The sequence below is a fragment of the Mauremys reevesii genome, linkage group 23 (assembly GCF_016161935.1).
Source record: "Mauremys reevesii isolate NIE-2019 linkage group 23, ASM1616193v1, whole genome shotgun sequence".
Taxonomy (NCBI): Eukaryota; Metazoa; Chordata; order Testudines; family Geoemydidae; genus Mauremys; species Mauremys reevesii.
In genome coordinates, this window is record NC_052645.1 from 4991019 (window position 1) to 5010763 (window position 19745).

Genomic DNA, 19745 nt, shown 5'->3' on the forward strand with positions numbered 1-19745 from the left:
TTAGATTAAAAAAATAAATAAAACGTTTATCAATCAAGATGTGACGCCAAGTTAAAAAAAAACAAAAAAAAAGGTAGAGATGGTTACAGACAAATAAAAGTGAAAACATTATCTAAAAGTCTAAAGCTTAATCTAGCAAGGCACAGTCTTTGTTTAAGATGATTTAATTCATCCAAATGGCCGAAGGTCTCTGTCACGGAGTCCCCAGGCAATGCTCTGGAACTGCTCCCTACAAAGCCAGTCAGGACTTTGGGGAGCTTCCTCTCCCATGGAGCAGACTGTCTTCAGGGCAAGAAGCTCACACGGCTTCACCTCCTGGGTCTGACCTTGGACCATTCAGCATATGCCCCTCCGTGCGCTTCCCACAGCGAGTCCGCCCAGGCGGGGTCCTGGGGAAGCCAGAGGGTCCTGCACGCACCCCCAACTTCACAGTCATACGTGACTCTCAGCCAGCCAGTAAAACAGAGGTTTACTAGATGACAGGAACATGGTCTAAAACAGAGCTTGTAGGCACAGAGAATGGGATCCCTCAGCCGGGTCCATTCTGGAGCCCAGCAAGCCAGACAACCCCATCTGCCCTCACTTCCCGTCCCCAGCCAGTTCCAAACTGAAACCCCCTCCAGCCCCTCCTTCTCTACTGAGTTCCTTTCCCGGGCCAGGAGGTCACCTGACCTCTTTGTTCACCTTTAGCCATTCCCTTGCAGGGGGAAGGGCCCCAGCCATTTGTTACCAGGATACAGAGTGGTGGCCATTTATGCACATTGGAGACTTAAGAAATGCATAGGGGAAACTGAGGCACCCACACAGTATTCAGAGGAAACATTAAGAACAGTACCACTTCGTCACAGTCTCCCAGTCAGGCCCTTCCACAGAAGTATGAGCGCTGGTTTCCCTTGTCTTCTTAAGTGAAAGATAACAGGTTCACTGCTCACAACATAAGAAGGGCCGTACCGGGTCAGACCAAAGGTCCATCCAACCCAGTATCTGTCTACTGACAGTGGCCAATGCCAGGTGCCCCAGAGGGAGTAAACCTAACAGGCAATGATCAAGTGATCTCTCTCCTGCCATCCATCTCCATCCTCTGACAAACAGAGGCTAGGGACACCATTCCTTACCCATCCTGGCTAATAGCCATTTATGGACTTAACCACCATGAATTTATCCAGTTCTCTTTTTATGGTCCAGTAAAACTCCGACAGGTATTTCAGAGTTCATGGGCACTGCTTCAAGAAGCAGGAAGGCTTTCTGGGGGTAAAGTCTCCATCCAGCAGTGATAGTTGAGTAGTTTACTCCATCAAGCTAACAAGGAGGAGGAGATTACACCTTTGATGTAAATGTACCTTCACTGTCTCTGCCTGATGACCAAACTGGTTAAAGAACTGGGTTTGCTTGTCTATGAAATCTAGACATGTCAACTCCCCAACCACTTTGTGAGTTTTGATGGTTCTGTTTATTGCATAGGTAAACTGCAATTTCATTGTCACTGGTCACCCTGCTTCCTTTGTATTCAAGGCCTATGTAGACCGGTTTCTACCTTGTTCAAAGAGACTCAAACATATCAAAGGTCATCCATAACTCCACATGCAGCATTATCACACATATGCCACAAGGATATTGACCAGTGTGTTATTAGTTTTCAAATGATACTTCTCAAGGAATAGTTTGTACAACTCTCATTGCAGTAGTGTATAGGGTATGAATACAGGAGTGCTTAGAGTCACACATAAGGTAAAAAATTCCATACAAATTATTTTGCCTTTCCTCAACTCTGCATAAGTTACATCACTTATTAATGTCTCATGATTTCAGAAATGCTCTCTAGATTATTAAGTATCACTTCCATTCAGGTCAATTTTTAACTCCTGCTATTTCAGAAGATTCCAGCCAACTAAGATGTTTTCAGGCATGATGCCCTCTCTCAGCACCATTACACTAAAAAGTTAGGTCAAAGTCGCCTTAAGTCAACCTGTTAATGTATGTGTCTACACTACCGGGTCCTTTACGCCAACCTGAATCACCTCTGTCGACTTCTATAATCCACCTCTGCAAGAGGCATAGCACTTAGTTTGATTTTTGTGGGTCGACTGCGAGGTAGTGCAGATGCAGTGTTGTATAATTTGACTTAATTGGTCTCCAGGTGGTGTCCCACAATGCTCATCTGTGACTGCTCTGGAGATCATTCTCAACTCTGCTGCACTGTAGCCAGATACACAGGAAACAGCCTCTCCCCTGCTAAAACCCTGGGAACTTTTGATTTCTCATTTCCTGTTTGATTAGTATTGGGAGCATGCCAGCACAGCTGATCATTGAGACTACATGCCCCAAATGCGCTCCAGCCTGGTCTGCCCAGGAGGTGGTAGATCTCATCGTTGTGTGGGGAGACGAGTCTGTGCAGGCAGAGCTCCGATCCAGCAGAAGAAATGCTGATATCTATGCAAAGATCACTCGTGGAATGGGGAGAGAAGGGCTACACGAGGGACACAAAGCAGTGCTGTATAAAAATAAAAGTATTTTGCCAAATGTCCCAGAAGGCAAGGGAGGCGAACATTCATTCTAGTGCCGAACCCCACACATGCCGGTTCTACAACAAGATGCATGCAATTCTCGGGGGTGACCCTACCAATACCCCTGCAAGCAACGTGGACACCTCACAGGTGTGAGTCTAGAGACAACAGAGAGGACAATATGGTGGATGAGGAAGACAAGGAGGAAGAGAATGGGAGACACGCAATGGAAAATTGATCCATTCTCCCTGACAGCCAGAAATATTTTTAACTCTGGAGCCCTGTGGGTTGCAGGACATCACGGTGGCCGACCGCGATGTTGGGGAAGGCACCTCCTCTGGTGAGTATACAGCAAGGTGCTGTGGTTCTCTCCTTATAAGAGGCCACTCCAGCTACACTGAGAGTGGCCCCGGAAAAGACTGTTTATGTGGACTGGGACAGCCCGGGTATCCTCCATGGAGATCTCTAGGAAACTTTCATGGAGGTACTCTTCAATCCTTTGCAGAAGGTTTCTGGGCAGGGCAGTCTTATTTCTTCCACCATGGTAAAACACTTTCCCATGCAACCCCTGAATTAATTCTGCTAGCATCATCGCAGTACACAGCATAGCAGCCCAAGGACCGCGTCTATATCCAGATGCTTGCAGCATCCTCTTCCTTTCCGCTTCTGTTACCCTCAGGAGACTGATATCACATAGGGTCTCCTAGGGGAAACGGGGGAAGTTCTCATTAAAAGCGCTCTTACAAGGAAAAAAGAGGGCATGTAGACCCAACCCACTCCCCCATATTCCAGATCGCCAAATCATGCGGCCACTAATGTGCCTTTACTGTGCTCAGCATGGGTCGGCAAGTTTAAAGTGGCTGATAGGGGACTGGGGCCCCACATGAGAGATTCCACAATTTGGGAGTGAAAAGGTCATCCGTCCCCCGTCCCGCCCCCCGTTCATAAACAGCTTCCTGTGGTCCTATAGGGAAAGGCAATTGTTCGACTAGCTACCTCTGCTCCCGACATGAGCCTGCCATAAACTTCATTAAAAGGGCAGTCACCCTTGACCGGGAGGGGAGGAAGGGAGCTACTCACCGTGGCTGGAACAGCAAAATGGCACAGTGAATGGTTACAGATTCTGATTACGTTATGGCTTATAGTAAGGGTTTTTTTTTTTTTTGTTTTGTTTTTAAATGAAAATGGCCTTGCTATGGAAACATTTTATTCATGTACAGTGGCTCCTTTATTTTTTTCTCCATGAATGACAGCTGAAAATGTGTGTGTCATCAACACCTGAAAACAGACTTTCGGTGATTAGGAGGAGGAGAAAGAGAATGTGGGAGAACATGTTCAGCGAGATAACGAACACCTCCGGGACAGCTGACACAGAGCTGAGTTCGGTCTAGAAGATCTCAGCAAATCAAGATGCTCACCTTTCAGTTAGTTCACCTTTTCCCCCCCAACAGATGGCATTAGCATGTAGTAAGGTGAGCAATCATGAACTTTTAAGTAAGCTTGCTAACATATGGCATCATGATGCAATCTAAAAGGTAGACTACTACTACATCAGGGCATTCTTGCTGAAAAAATCTGAAAAGATTTAACCGTAGTCAAATAATAGGTGGCCAGCTGAGATTATTTGACTATTTGCAGTGTTGTTGTAGCTATGTTGGTACCAGGACATCAGAGACAGGAAGAAGAGGCATAGCTCAAAAGTTCATCTCTTTCACCAACAGAAGTTGGTCCAGATAAAGACACCACACTCACCTACCTTGTCTCTGTTATTTGACTGGTCAATTGACCAGGTTGCCAAGCCAACACCGAAGTGACTTGGTCACATTTGAAAACCCCACCCTCAGCACTTTCAGTTACATGAATGATGTTTTGAATTAAAACATAAATGCAACAGACACAGAATCAGTTTGATTCACTTAATGAAAGTTCTTTACTGAGGACAAGAGACATGCATAATTCAATGTTTCAATATTTAGGCATTTGAGTTCCACGCATAAGCAATTTTTTCTTAAATTTCCTTAAGTAAAAATGTTTTCAGACCTCTTATGCAACAAAATTAGCTAATTTTCTCAACAGGCTGAGACTAAACATAGAAGTTTCTGCCCAAAAGGAAACTAGTTGAAAAAGTTATGGACAATCGAAAAAGAGAATCTTATATGAGACTTCTATTTGTAACCTTAAGAATGTGCACGGTATTCAAGCAACAGGTCCAACACCAGTGCAGATTTGCCTATACTGTCCCTCAAAAGAATGCCTCAATCCAGAACTGGATAAGAACTACCTGTATTGATTTTGTGTGATAGGTTTCTGAAACAGAACAGCTCATCATAGAAACCATCAATCACCACAAGAAGCAATCGCCAGACAGAATCATCCAGATGTTCTTTGCAAATTATTAAAAAGATATGGAAATGTTCCCATCAACGTTCCTAATACATAAGAACTTACTGTGCGATTCCTGATGTACAGAAACACTTTCTGAGTCTGCTGCGGGCCACTAATGATGTCTGGAAAACAAGCAGCTTCTTGAGAGGTCATACGATCATGCGGAAGTCTACTCTGGAAAGCTGCACCCTCCACACCTACACAATAAATAAATAAATAAATAAAATGTAAAAAAGGTGTTTCTAACAAGTATTCCAAAAGCAATTGATATGTTAGTGTTTTTAATAAAAAGCTATCCCTTCCTGGTCAAGACACCTTGAATATCCATATATAATTATGCGCCAACTGATTTCGCCTTACACTTCCACCAGCTTCTTTTGTCTATTTCTGCAAGCCAAAAATATCTCAGCCAGTGCTTTGAGTTACAGATCAAAATTGGGCACCAGCACTAGCACTACTACAAAAGATCACAGAATTTAGAAAACAAGCAACAAGTAAAAGTGAGGAGATAAAAAGATATGAAAAGAAAACTAAACTGTTTATCAGTAAGGAATAACTGGTTTAGATCTCTCTCTCAAAGCTCCACAAACCTCCAGGAGACCCTTCCTAAGCCAAGAGGGCTGTAAACCACGAAGAGGACAATGTATAGGTTCCTCACATCTGCTCTCCAGCTTCCAAGGGTTTGTCTAGATTAACACTGACAAACACTGTCTTCTTTACCTAAATCTAGAGAAACCCACAGTCCATCCCTTTAGCCTAACCAGCATACCCATAATGTGTACAGCAATGGAGTATAGATCCATGCAAGAGACTGCTGTATTTTCCTGAGTGAAATAAAGGAAAGGAATTTTATCTTTTCCTAGATAATGCAATGCTTAAAGTCTACTGCTGGACACGAACTAGGAGTCGTGTCTCTATACACAATGATGGCGTCCAATTAAGGCACCTGAACATTTAATATTTTTGGAACAAATGGAAATCACAGCTTACAGAAAACTGCAAGAACAATAGTATTAACTAGACCGTATTCCTTAAATTACAGCAGAACACAAACTAACTACACACAAGTCACAAAAAAAGTGCACAAAAACAGACATTTCTGCATAAAAGGAAAGGGCACATCTGGACTTCACTTTAAAGGTACATCTTACAGGCACAAAAAGCAGGACAAAAAATACATTGAGAGGCAAATGTCACTAAGGTCAATTTTAAAATACCAGGTGACCTAGGAAGGTTAGAAATATAAGCAGAAAAGAAGCTAAACTGGAAAAATACAAGCTAATATATCCAAGGAAAAAACGCCAAACCACAGATAATGAAATGAGACTGAAATGAACAATTCCAGCATCAATATTGACTAAGAGAGATGGTGGAAGGCATCAAATTAGATATGACTTTGCAGTGTGTTATGGAAACAAATATCTGTATGATTTTAGGTTGGATGGGCAGAGGCACCATGTTACAGAATAGGAAGGTGGTGGGAGAGAAATTATCATTTCTGCAGGTCTGGTGAAACTGTTCTGAGCATTTTTATACCATAAAGATGAAGACCAATTTGAAGGAACTTAAAGAAAACTATTAAGGGGCTGACAAGAGTGATTTATGAGGAAAGATTAAAAGAGCTAACTACGAATAGCTTGACTGAATGACAACTAAGAGTGAAGACAACTGACTAATCATTGGCAGGATGTAAACACCACAGAGGCATATAACTGTGGAGCATAGACAAGGGGGATTATTTAGTAGTATAAACTGAAAATAAAAACTGGAAAAACTAGGTTGAATATCAAGTAAGATTTCCTGACAGCAATATCTATTAGGCTATTGAAAAAAGTCTCCTATTGTAGAGGGTAGAAGATCAATTCCTTGGGTAGTAAGTGTTCACTAGCCCAGAGGATGGGCTACTCTATAGCTATTTTCCATCCGTCTATAAACATGAGATTCACTGTGCATGTATGCATGTATAGTAAAAGTACCCTACCTATACTGTCAAGTGAATCAACCTGAAACTATCCATCACCCCCTGCATTACCTTTAGCAGAACTGACTACTAGAGATTAAGTGCCCATAACACCAAGTAACAGTGAGAAAAAAGGTTTTAAAACATGGCTCTTAGAGACAAACTGAACAAATGCCAAACATGCTGACTAGACTGTTTTAAGAGTTTTTACTGGAAACAAAGGGATTAACCAGAGACTTTTTCTGAAAAAACATAGCACCAAGCATGTTGTCCAAACAACTAATGCAAAACTCCCAATAAAACCTTTGGAAAGAATCTAGATACATATACCAAATCTCCTTTCCACTGAATATGGCATAGTCAGCAGAGTTTGTGTTTCACCAGTTTTGAGAGACAAAGCTCCTGCAGCTATAAAGAACCTTAAAAAGAAAATCTTCAGCTCCTACAAACGGATTTAAAGGGATGGTCCAAGCAGGGTTTTTTCCCCCTAACGCCATGTTCGCATCTCATGAAACTATAGGCTTTAAATTAAAAGGTCACAGAAACAAGTTGTCTTTGATAAGCTTTCATAATTAAAGGCTGAGCAGAAATCTTTACTTTTATCTTGTCTGTGAACTAAGACGGATACTAAGGAAACAGATCTGAAGACCAGAATGGAATAGGTGTAAAATATAATCCACAGACACCAGCAAAATATTGTAATATGGCTCACCAACCAGAAGAGTTCACTTAAAACCAAACCCCCTTCTAGTGGATTTCTTGCAATTGAGCAGGCTAAATTTAGATCACCTTCAGGTAGGTTAAACTATCCCCCTCTACTCTTACATGAACCATGCTTTATGAAAAATCTCAACAAGGAACGGAAATCTCTCTTCCTGGAGGATTCACACACATTTGTCTTTGACAGTTTTTCTGTGCATCTCTTTATGATTAAGGTGGTTCACCACCACAGATTCTCCTCTACTCTTCTCTCTTTTACAAACACACACAGCTTTATTACTTCCTGACTACAGTACCAACCATTCATGAATATTTAACCCAATCTGCATGTTGGTATTCTCCTTCCTCACAGGACACATCCCAAAAGGATTCTGTTGGCCATTGCTCCATTAAAAAAAAAAAAATCAATCCTCACCACACACCTTACTGGGATATTTTCAGATGAAAAACTCCTTCAGTATTCAAAGCAACACATTCTGCACTCTTGACAATTTCCAGGAATTAGTAATCATTCATTCATCCATCCAAGTGGGTAAAGCACACTCCCAGAAACAATTTGATACTGATGTAACATATTATCATTTGCAAAATGCAGAGTCAAAAAGTCCAGGGCAAAAAAGCACTATGTCCCCTCTGTAAGTCTGAAATATTTAAAAAGGGATCTCTATATGTGCTGATACCAAGATCCAAAACATAACCAGGCTCCTTCATTTAGAACGGGTCAGGGTGAACCCTTGAGATACCTTGAATTTTGTATTTGCTTCAAAGAGGTTTACTTCTTCACAGTCTAGAATGGATCTTATAACTCATAACTACTTTGATTAAAACCCCATGCCTCACTCCTCAGGTGGCACAGGCATATAGTGGCATGGTTTGAGGAAGATGAACATTTTGTAGCATTTTGAAAGTACTTAAAAATAAAGAAAGCAATTGGTGGGGATTACAGGCTAAATGCATTCCCCTTTATATCGATACTTAGAATCAAATGTTGGCTCTAATTCATGAGCCAGTCTATTAAAAAGTGGACTAACCTACCCCATAGGTAAGTCTTCTGTGCCAAATGCTGGGAAATTGCTCATGAACTCAATTCTTTCAAAAATATATGGGCTTCAAGTGCATTAGAAAAGGGCCTAGCACACTGAAGCCTGGAGCTCAGTACCATTCTAATGGGTAAAAGCTGGCTAAGCAGGAAGTACCCTTTCCCATGTTTGGTCTCCTCTGAACATGGAGAGGAGTGGAGGGATGAGAGATCGGCCTGAGGGATTTCAGTGTAGTTTTACTTTCCATGTACTTAGTCACTATAGCCTTCAACTGCAATTAGAAGAGATTCCTCCCTTTCTCAAAGAGGAGTAAATGTCTCCTATACCTCTTGCTAAGGTCTGAACACCCACACCCATGCGCACTTGCAAGCATCAATCCCTCATTTGGCGGCTCTTGCTATTAAGTGGCAAGCATCAAACGCCACCCTCACCTGATGCTTGGCCGTCTCCATACCCTCCAGAATTGTCGTCTTGAAGTCCTCCTGCTTGCCCTGTGGAAGGAAAGAGGAGAACTCAGGGACCTTACTCCATAAGTTAAAATCATATTTGGACATAAAGGCCTGGCAGTTGGCGATTTAAGTATTAAACTTCACCAACTAACTAAACACATTTTCTGAGAATTCCATCTTCTGGAATATAGGTCCAGGGCACCAAACTTTGTAGTCTTCTAAAGTTTTATCCTTGTTATTGGAACTCTTTAAATCACTCTTGTGGGAAAGGTAGAAGCACACAGTATGTAGCATTCCTGGTGGCTAAATACTTATGATCAGCTTTATTAATAGCTGGGAGTGGAATAATAAGATTACACTTCTTACTACCAGTTTGAAGATTGGTTGGATGGGTACATTGAGAGCCTAGGGGTCTAAAACTGCAAGAATTTGATAATCTTGCCCTGGATATCCCTGCACTCTCCAACTGAAATGGGATAGAGTGAACCATTCTGAAAAGCATCTATTATTTTCAAGAGAGCCTCTTCCTTCTCTTCCATAAACCTTTCCTTGAAGTACGAACCATGCAAGGTTCAGGCCAACAATATCTGCTTCAATGCCCTTGGTGCACTTACAATCCATTAGAACACTAAAACAACCCTAGAAGCAGAGTGTGTCAATACTGTTGACCCACAGAGCACTGATGTGGACATCTACAAACTCAGGTACAAAGTACTTTAATACCTTACAGTGAACTTTCACTATATCCAGAGCTGGACGCGTAAAGAAATGCAAAGCAACCAGCTGAAAGATGTGATGAGGCCTCAAAATTACCTCACCTTACATAAAAGTCCTGGATAGCAGTCCTGTCTGAATAAAAATACTAATTGGAAACTTGAGTAATTTTAGGAACAGGGATAGGTGTGAATGTGATGCCTATAGGAGCAAACCTTTATAAGCCCCCTTCTCATGCATCACTAAATCTCTATTGGAGGAACTACCTCAATTTTGCTCACAGAAGATATGCTTCTATGATTGGATGGTTCTGTCTATACATCTTCTCAGCTCCAAAGAGCAGGAAGTAGTGGAATGATTTGAAGATATCCAAGCACCATTTGATAGTCTAGACTTATTTCGAGGCTCCTTCAAACCAGAATGCTTCATGGTAATGTCCCAACACCCAGCAGAGTTCCTAAAGAACAAATCTCCTAGGCTCAATGGAAAAGACTTCTAGGGCTCACAGTGCCTAATGGGACAGTAGCCTCTCTCAGATCATGATGGCTCAAAGTGACATCCTCAAGTAGATCACACAGTTATGGCCCTCTTGAGGTACAGAACACTGGTTAAGATTGCTTGTTAGGGTTGGGGGATCCTTTTGTAGCAGTTGGGATATAGTTTGAAGCTCTTAGGGAGAGTCTCTGACATCCTAACTCAACATACAAATTTTAAAGTTTACCTCCTGCTCCAAACCTAATCCCCAATAAAAATGGTATGGTGAATCAGATATTTGCATGCTTTTGTATGTTGAAAGTGCACTCTGAACTTCACAGAACCCCAAGTCTACACAGAAAATGAAAACAGACAATAGGAAACACACAAGAAGGGAAATCTGAACAATACAACTCTATAAAGAACCCCATAGAAGTTGCTACACACACAGAGCTTTAGGGCACACTCCAGTTCCAATGTAACCAAGAGTCAGTCTCCTAGGAGAAGTGTTAGCTAACTACACACTTTCTACTGGAGATGCTGGTCCACCTGTAATGGCCCATAGCAGGTGCTGCACATACATTTTCACTCTGAAGTAGAGGACTAAGATTTATTTGCTTACTAGTTAACCAGATGACTATTGTTGGGGAAAATCTGCTGACAATTTTTATACCCACTACTAATTTTTTAGAGAGCTTGAGCTAAAAGTTATTTGAATGAATAATGAATGAGCACTCAGCAGTCCCAATCAGAAAAGGGGGGGGGGGCTATTGTGCTCAGAGCCACAACCATATAGTAAGAGAATGCCTCTAAACCACAAAGAGTTTATTTGCATATCAAGTCACACACTCATGCCTTGTGTCCACTAGGAAATAGATCTCTTGCTTTCACTGGCTGTCAACTATCAGTCTCTCTGAACTGGTGCTGACAACCAGAGTAAATGATGTTCTCAGGACTATCACAGCATGTGTGATGCTTTATACTTACACTTACAACAGTCAAATGTTTTCAATACCAGTTCAGAGAGACCCACTCCTGTCTTGTACTGTTAGCAACAAATCATTTTCTGAGCACAAATAAGGTTTAGAGATACTGGAACACAGCTCAGGTTTTAAAATATATTTTTGAGAACAAGGAGGTAGATGTACTGTATATCAGAGAAATGACTAATCTTCCACAGGGGGAAGGTTATGCTCCTGCTGCCTTTTCCAGAGCACCAACAAACTGAAACTGACACAATCTTTGTCAATGTCACATCGTTCCAGCTGAACAAACTATGTGCAGAGGAGAAAATTCAGGAGCCTCTACCTCTAGAGGTGGGTGAGAAGGGGGGTAAAGGGGAGTGTTCTGAAAAGTAGTCAAGGAGAAAGAGGTAGGTAGAAGAATCCATTTTACTTTGCTCTCATTCATACAAGAGAAACAATAGCAAAAGGTACCAGTCACCAACAGTCTTCAAATAAAAGCAGTGGGAAAGTAGCATAGGAGGCCTAAAATTTCATGCTCAGTTTAAATGTAAGAAAGAAAGGAGACAAATCAGATGAGACAGAGCACAGAGCTGCCACTGTGGACAAGCGACAGTACATTACTATGGAGCAGATTCAACCTTGTTCTCCCTTGGTAAGCACCAGCTATAAACATTACTTACCACAAACTAAAAAGGCTGACCGAGGACTAGACAAATGGGGTCTGAGTGGGGAGAGAAGCCACAAGAAATGGGGAAAAAATAGGATAAACTCCCAAGTTGATGAAGGCAGAGAAGAAAAACCCAAAGGAGGGGAGAAAAAAAGAAAAAAAGGTTGCTTAATGTAAAGGAGTACAGTGGTATCCCATAACTCAGATATACTGTATATACTCGTTCATAAGCTGAATTTTTTTAGTAAAAAAGGGAAGCACCAGAGAAGGGGGTTGGCTTATGAACGGGTATAGAGCAGGAGAGGTGGGACACATCCCCTCCCCACAACAGAGGGAGCAAGGAGAGGCAGCACAGCCAGCAGAGACAGAAGGGAAGAGGCGGGGCCAGCTTCTGGCCATGCTGTTCTCCCTCCAGCCTCCAAAGCAGCTGTGGCCGCGCCGCCCAGTCTGGCCCGTTGGAGCAGGCTGCGGCCGCACCTGGGCCCGCTGGAGCAGGCTGCGGCCGCACCGCCCGGTCCAGCCCACTGGAGCAGTTCCAGCCAGGCCAGAGACATCCTCCCCTGGCCCTCCCCAGATAAGGTGGGAAGGGATGGGATGGGATGGGGAGAGGATTGGGGGTCCCAGGCTCGGGTGGGGTCATGTGGGGGTGGTCACAGGGGTTACTCCCCTGACTCCCAGCTTCTCCCCCCCCCAAAAAATTTCCCCACCAGTTGCTGTTCTGGCCCGGGACACTTTGTTTATTCAGTTTACCTCCGTGCCTGCGGACGCTCAAAATAAACAAACCATCTCAGCCCTCTGGCGGCTTATCCTGATGGCCCAGGAGCCAAAGTTTGCTGACCCCTGAATTATAGGGTCAGCTTATGAACAAGTTGTAAAAATTTTCCATTTTTACTTATCCATCCGGGGGGGCAGCAGCTTATAAACGAACTGGCTTATGATTGAGTATATACAGTACTTTAACAGACATAATTAGATTGGTAACAGAAAAACCTGTAAAACTTCCCTCTACTCTTTTCAACTGTGCTGGTTCCCCTACCTTGGAGAAAAGTGAAATTGAGCTTCTAACACAATATTTTAAAAGTTACTTTAATTATTAAATATCCCTCTGAAAGCTGTTTTATAACACTGAGGGTCTTCTTTGTTAAAGTTTGCAATTCCAAAATGCTCCACTGGTCCAGCTATGTCAGAACATCTGAAAATTGTCCCCAAACAGCACACCCACCACATCCTAAACAAGGCCCAGAACTTTGCTACCTTCTAAGCTGTGTTACCACAGGGTGGAGGACACTGTTAATTGACTTTACTTTGCTGTTCCAAGAGATAGTAAACAAATAGCTAGGTTGCAAAATAGTTTTCATTGTTAAATGAAAAGCTAATGAATGTTAAGGTTGCAAAATTTACAATTTGTTAAGAAATGCAAACTGTTCTTACAGTAAGATCAACTTGTCCACTTCATACCTATTTTACTTCCTAGTCCTCTTTGCTTGGTTACACATTGGTTAACATTTGTTTATAATACTAAGTATAATAAAACACAGATCATGCAATGCAGCCAAGTTAATACTGATGCAGAAACTAGATTCTGCATTTTCTGATTTTTTAATTTTAGCTGTGCAATGCTAATCTACCATTACTGTACTAGCCACTTTTAATTTCCTTATAAGCTTTTTATTCCTAACATAATATTCCTAATTAAGCTTTAAATTTCATGCTTCATTGAGGTGAATGGGATGAGACACAGGTTACCAAAGTGAGTAAATATATATTAGAAAAAGCTATCAATGGAATGTGGAATAGAGTTCCTGAGTTTGCTGCTAGTATTGTTTGGATGAAGAGTTTTCAGCAAGTCTACGCTCACAGCACAGCAGCAAATGTTTTCATTTTTTATGTTTGCTGTATCCTAACAGCTAAAATGACATGCTCACCAAAATGCATAATTAGGCACATTTTACAAATAGAGCGAAAAAGACTAGAGATTGGCTGTGGGAAAAAGCTCTTCTAGTTACAGTCTTTTTTCACAAGCTCAGAATGTGTCAATGTTTTTTGCATGTTCTAAGGGCAGCTAATACAACAAAGATAGGACAAAACTGCCTGAAATGTTTTAAAAACAAGATACAGTAACTCCTCACTTAAAGTCATCCAGGTTAACACAAGAAGCAGCAAAGAATCCTGTGGCACCTTATAGACTAACAGAAGTTTTGCAGCATGAGCTTTCGTGGGTGAATACCCACTTCTTCGGATGCAAGCAGTGGAAACACAGGTTAACACAGTTTCCTTGCTGATCAATTAGAGAACATGCTTGTTAAAAATTGCACAAAGCTCCCTTATAACATTGTTTGGCAGCTGCCTGCTTTGTCCACTGCTTGCAGAAAGAGCAACCCGTTGGAGCTAGCTGGTGGGGACTTGGAACCAGGGTAGACCAGCAGCCCCCCATCAGCTCCCCACTCCCCTAAGTTCCCTGTGCGGCAGCCGCCCAGCAGGCTAGCAATTGCCAGGCAGCTCAGCTGTCCCTCCCCAGACTGCTGTGTGCTGCTCCTGCCCTCTGCCTTGGAGCTGCTCCCAGGAGTCTCCTGCTTGCTGTGTGGGGGTGGGGAGGAAGGGGTGCTAATGTCAGGGTATCGCCCTCCTCCCCCGCTCCTGTAACCTCATCTCCACAGAGCGGGGGGAGCGACAAGGCTCAGGACAGAGGGACTTTGCTGGCAGCAGCTATTGTCTCAACTTGCTGATCTACTTAAAAAGGCAGTGTACTTAGAGTGGAGTCAGCGTACTTGAAGGGGTAATGCGCATTTCTCTCTCTCACACTCTGCTTGACTGTCTCTCTCTGCCATGCTGTCTCCCCTCCCTCCATTCGAACTGTAGAATGTGGGGCTACATTAACAACAATGTGTTAACCCTTGAGGGCTCAGCGAAGTTCATCATTTAGCAGCAAGGCATTCCCGGGGAAATATCCCACCCTCTGACTTTACCACCTCAACCAAGCTTCACAATCATCATTGCTGGGGACAGTATTAAATTGTTTAGTTAAGTAAGTAAGAGAGAGAAAATAAATTTCCCTGGAACCTAATCCTCCCCGTTTACATTAATTCTTATGGGGAAACTGGATTCGCTTAACATCATTTCGCTTAAAGTAGCATTTTTCAGGAACATACCTACAACGTTGAGTGAGTTACTGTGCATCTAACACTACAACTATATTATACGCTACTGACGACAGCACTTAGCTACACAAACTATATGCCGCAGTGAAATGCTGGCTGTTTCCATGCTGCCATCTGAACCTACATGGGTCAGTGAAAGGCTCTGGTTACGGGGAAGCATCAGGGAAAAGCTACAAAAGCAGCTCAAAATAGCAGTGTAGACACGGAGGCATGGCTTGGGTAAGCAGAAAGCAAGTAGGGCAGGATACCTACTTGCACTCTTATCCACACCCTTCAGGCTTTCTTTATTTGCCTAAAAGCCACACCTCACTGGGGGGGAACAGGAGTAGGACTATGCAGGTATGTACTCTACCTGCCGCCAAAAGAAACGCACAGTGTATACATTTATCTGTACACGGGTGTATGTCAAACTGCCAATTCTCAATATTTTTCTTGCTCTTGTGATATACTGCACTGTGAGTGCTGTTTTGGTTGTTCACAGAACAGTACCAAAGGGTCATGCTTAGACATACATAGTGAATTTGTGGTATCTTAAAAGCAATTGTGAAATGCATTAATTTTGTACTGAAATGATGATTACACTCATGCAATGTGTTCTAACTTAGGCATTTATCCAGCAGACTTCTTAATTGCACATATTAAAATGACACTTTTGGCAGAGATTGGCTATAATGAAGTAAAAGACAAGATGGGTGAGGGAATATCTTTATTGGAGAAGAGCTCTGTGTGTGCTCGATAGCTTGTCTCTCTCACTAACAGAAGTTGGTCCAATAAAGGGCACTACCCTCACCCACTTTGTCTCTCTAATAACCTGGGATCAATACAGCTACAACACCACTGCATACATAAAGATCTTCTATGATTCTAAGTTAAAATGATAAAGATTAGGGTTGGAAGAGACCTCAAGAGGTCATCTAGTCCAACCCCCTGCTCAAAGCAGGACCAACCCCAACTAAATCACTGAACTTTTTCACTCCTACAAGAATTATTTTCCCTCTTTGTATTATGTTTCAGGACCGGGGCAGATTCCTATTGCCTGAGCAAACTGAGATTTCAGGGTTCAGGATCTACTTAGCATCACCCAGATCACACACAATTAGAGTTTAACATTTACTGAAGCTTTGGGTGATAATCCTCATCAAACTAATGTCAAGCTGGGACAGTCCATCTGCAACCTCAATGGCTTGCAAGCTCAGTCACGATCCTCTGTGAGAAGCAGATGGGAGGAAGATCTCTATATCAACAGGTAACTGACAAGGCTGCAAGTGTTACACAGGCAATGACTGAAATGTAAAACCAAAAGCCACTACACATTTAAAGCCTCTCTCCTGAAGGCAGAATTTAAAAAAGGATGACTTAATTCATAAGGGAGATATAGCAATACAAGGGTAAATGGTTTTTTTGGGTAAACCTGGAGGCACAGAGCATGTATTGAGCAGCACTCGTACTCCAGTAAATGCCTTATAGATACTTTCTTCTGAGAAACTAGGATTGACACAGGGCATAGAAAACAGCCACACAATTTCATAAATATAAAGTCTAAGCATACTTGCACTCCCCTTCCTTTTTCTAAAGGGGACCTTTCACCTTTACCAAAAGGCAGGAAGGAAAACAGTAAGGTTTATGCAAACAGTATTTGTCGAGAAATATAAAAATACAAGCCTACAGATTTGCAGTTTAAGGCATGAAGGGACCATTATCATCAACCAGTCCAGTGGTTCTCAAACTTCATTGCACCGTGACTCCCTTCAGACAACAAAAATTATATGACTCCAGAGGGGGGACCGAAGCCTGAGCCAGCCTGACTCCTGCCACCCTGGGCAGGAGGGCCAAAGCCAAAGCCCGAGCCTCACTGCCCCGGGCGGGAAGTCCAAAGCTGAAGCCTGAGCCTCACTGCCTTGGGGGGGGGGGGGGGGGGGGCGGAGAAGAGACCCAAGGGTTTCAGCCCCTGGTTGGGGACCTGTAACCTGAGCCCTGCCACCAGAGCTGAAGCCTTCGGCCCCAGATGGTGGGGCACAGGATTCAGCTTCAGCCCTGGGCAGTGGGATTCAAGCCTGGGCCCCAGCAAGTCTAACACCAGCCCTAGCGACCCCATTAAAACTGGGTCATGACCCACTTTGGGGTCTTGACCCACAGTTTGAGAATCACTGAACTAGTCTGATCAAATGCATAGCACACACCACAGAATTCACCCAGTAATTTCTGGCATCTTTTCCCACAGAAGACAAACAGAATGAATATTTGCATATGAGCAGATGTGCCAGCCTAGGAAACAGCAGCTGTTTTGACAAGCATCTGTTTATCTAGACAAGCATTCAAAGACAGAAAACCTAGCGCTAAAGATTCGTCTCAGTTTGCAGTCTCATCATGCACACTGATACCAGACTAGAAGATGGCAATCTGATCCGATGCATTTGTCTAGCCTCTTTTCACACACAGACCAGCAAAGAAAGTTTCACAGGACAGACATCTTTTTCCTTCATATTAGATCTAAACTGAACCCAGTGGTCATGATGCTGTATCTGAATGACCACAAGTTTCTGCAACTGAAACAGTGCAGGTGCTACCCTTTAGGAGAGTTGGTTCACCACTCACCAGATGGCTCTTCTGGCTCGCTCTCATTCTCTTCTTCTGGAGGGGCTGGTGGTGGTGGTGGTGGTATCTTTTTCTCTTTCTCAGCTTTAGCATTTCTCTCCTCCTCAGAGTAATATTCATCTTCAGAGAGGTTTGCAAGACTCTCATCCATCTCCCTGTACTCCACCTGCAAACAGCACAGTCACAGGGTAATCAAGACCAAACAAGACAATGGGTTTTACTACTAAAACAAAAAGAATGAGGCGTACTTGTGGCACCTTAGAGACTAACAAATTTATTTGAGCATAAGCTTTCCTGAGCTTATGCTCAAATAAATTTGTTAGTCTCTAAGGTGCCACAAGTACTCCACATGCTTTTTGGTGATACAGATTAACACGGCTACCACTCTAAAACCTGACTACTAAAGCAGGCATTGGAAACAACGTTAAGAAACCACCTATAAAAATTCAGCTTAAAGTGGTGATCTTCTTAGTCTTAGGCCTGGTCTACACTGAGGGGGGCGGGGGGTCAATCTAAGGTACGCAACTTCATCTACGTGAATAGCGTAGCTGAAGTCGAAGTACCTTAGCTCGAATTACTTACCTGTCCTCACAGCGCAGGATCAACGTCCGCGGCTCCCCCGTCGACTCCGCTACCGCCACTCGCTCCGGTGGAGTTCCGGAGTCGACGGGAGCGCGTTCGGGGTTCGCTATATCGCGTCTAGATGAGACGCGATATCTCAAACTCCGAGAAATCGATTGCTACCCGCCGATCTGGCAGGTAGTGAAGACGTACCCTCAGATACTGCAAGAGGACAGTTTTGCATTACAAATTTGCCAGTTTATGGGTGTTTAGAGCAGGACCACAGTAAAAAGACTAAAAAGTCTCATACCTGCTCCTATAGGATTGTGAATCTTTGAGAAAACCTCCTGGAAGGCTCCCAGAATGCCCACTAGAGAACATGTGACATTACCTGTTAATTCTTCTTTGAAAAAGGACTCCAAACAGGAATCCCTCTATTAGGGCTGATGTTTTAGCACTACACAGGCTGGAATCACTCTCAGGGATTTTGATCTCAGATAGAAGTAACTGAGTGCAAGTTTCATCAAACACATTCCAACCATCAGTATCTCAGATCCCTTTAGAACCTAACCCAAAAAGTTTCCTTGAAGCATGAAGCAACGGCTAGATCACATGAAGTTTTTCTGAAGAAAAACCGTGAGGTTTTCTTGGGATAAAAAACACTTAGTGAAAACAGACCTCCTCACTAAAAAACACAAGCCACAAATTAAGATGAACAAGTGAATACTGTATGAGATGACATTCAAGAAAGTAACTTATTTAAAGACAGGAGACTAGGCAGCTTCACTTAGAGGAATGCTTGACAGAAAACTGTGTCAATGAACATCACACACTAGAGGTTTAGGGTTTTTTTTAAAAAGGGCTTTTTCAACATCAAGTTGAGAATAGGACCTCACTGACACAGATATGCATGCATGTGAAGGAATGCTGGCAGGATGATTAGCTCACTAAAGACGGAACTCACACACCTTTGAGCTCAGATAACTTTTGCAGCTCTCTTGTAATGCTCAGAAAAAGATAGGAAGGAATTTAGGATATAACTGCAGCATCGCTTCATCCCTATAAAACTTGATATAAGATGATCAGTCACTATAAGTAGCTCACTCTGTGATCTGAAGTTAGTCAGCAAGGAAATTACCTTCCACATAAGAAACTGATGCTCACAGACACTGAGTGACTCAAAAGGAGCTTTGTCAAGACCATGAATATCACAACACCGGGAACTTTCAAGTTTGTCAGATTCACTCACGCTTGACAAAGGTCAATGCAGATCTTACCATATCTTCTTTGGACTTCTGAAAAATCAAAATTGCTGTTAGAAGAACTAGGATATTTGCCAATAAGCTAGACTTGGAAAAATGAAGATTGTGGCTGTAAAGGAAGTATTTGGGGGTTGTTTACACCACACTGCAAGCCTTTTACATTCACAAAACTCAAAGTCCTTCTGGCAGATTCCTTTAAAACTAAGATAATTTCCAAGGTGCTAAAATAGTGTCATTCATAAAAACATTAACACAAAGTTAAAAGAAGTTAGAATGGGCTACACTCTTACC

The 19745-nt window shown here is 42.7% G+C and overlaps 1 protein-coding gene across 1 annotated transcript in view; it reads right to left on the bottom strand.

Annotated features, from left to right (window-relative positions):
* Nucleotides 1-19745, bottom strand: part of KDM1A (lysine demethylase 1A) — a 160099-nt gene that overhangs the window by 124484 nt on the left and 15870 nt on the right. Inside the window, exons 2-4 of the mRNA XM_039511420.1 lie at nt 17632-17797; nt 9041-9100; nt 4953-5086 (exon numbers count right to left, since the gene is read on the bottom strand). Of these exons, the coding sequence (XP_039367354.1) occupies nt 4953-5086; nt 9041-9100; nt 17632-17797 (360 nt within the window). The remainder of the gene's footprint in view (nt 1-4952; nt 5087-9040; nt 9101-17631; nt 17798-19745) is intronic.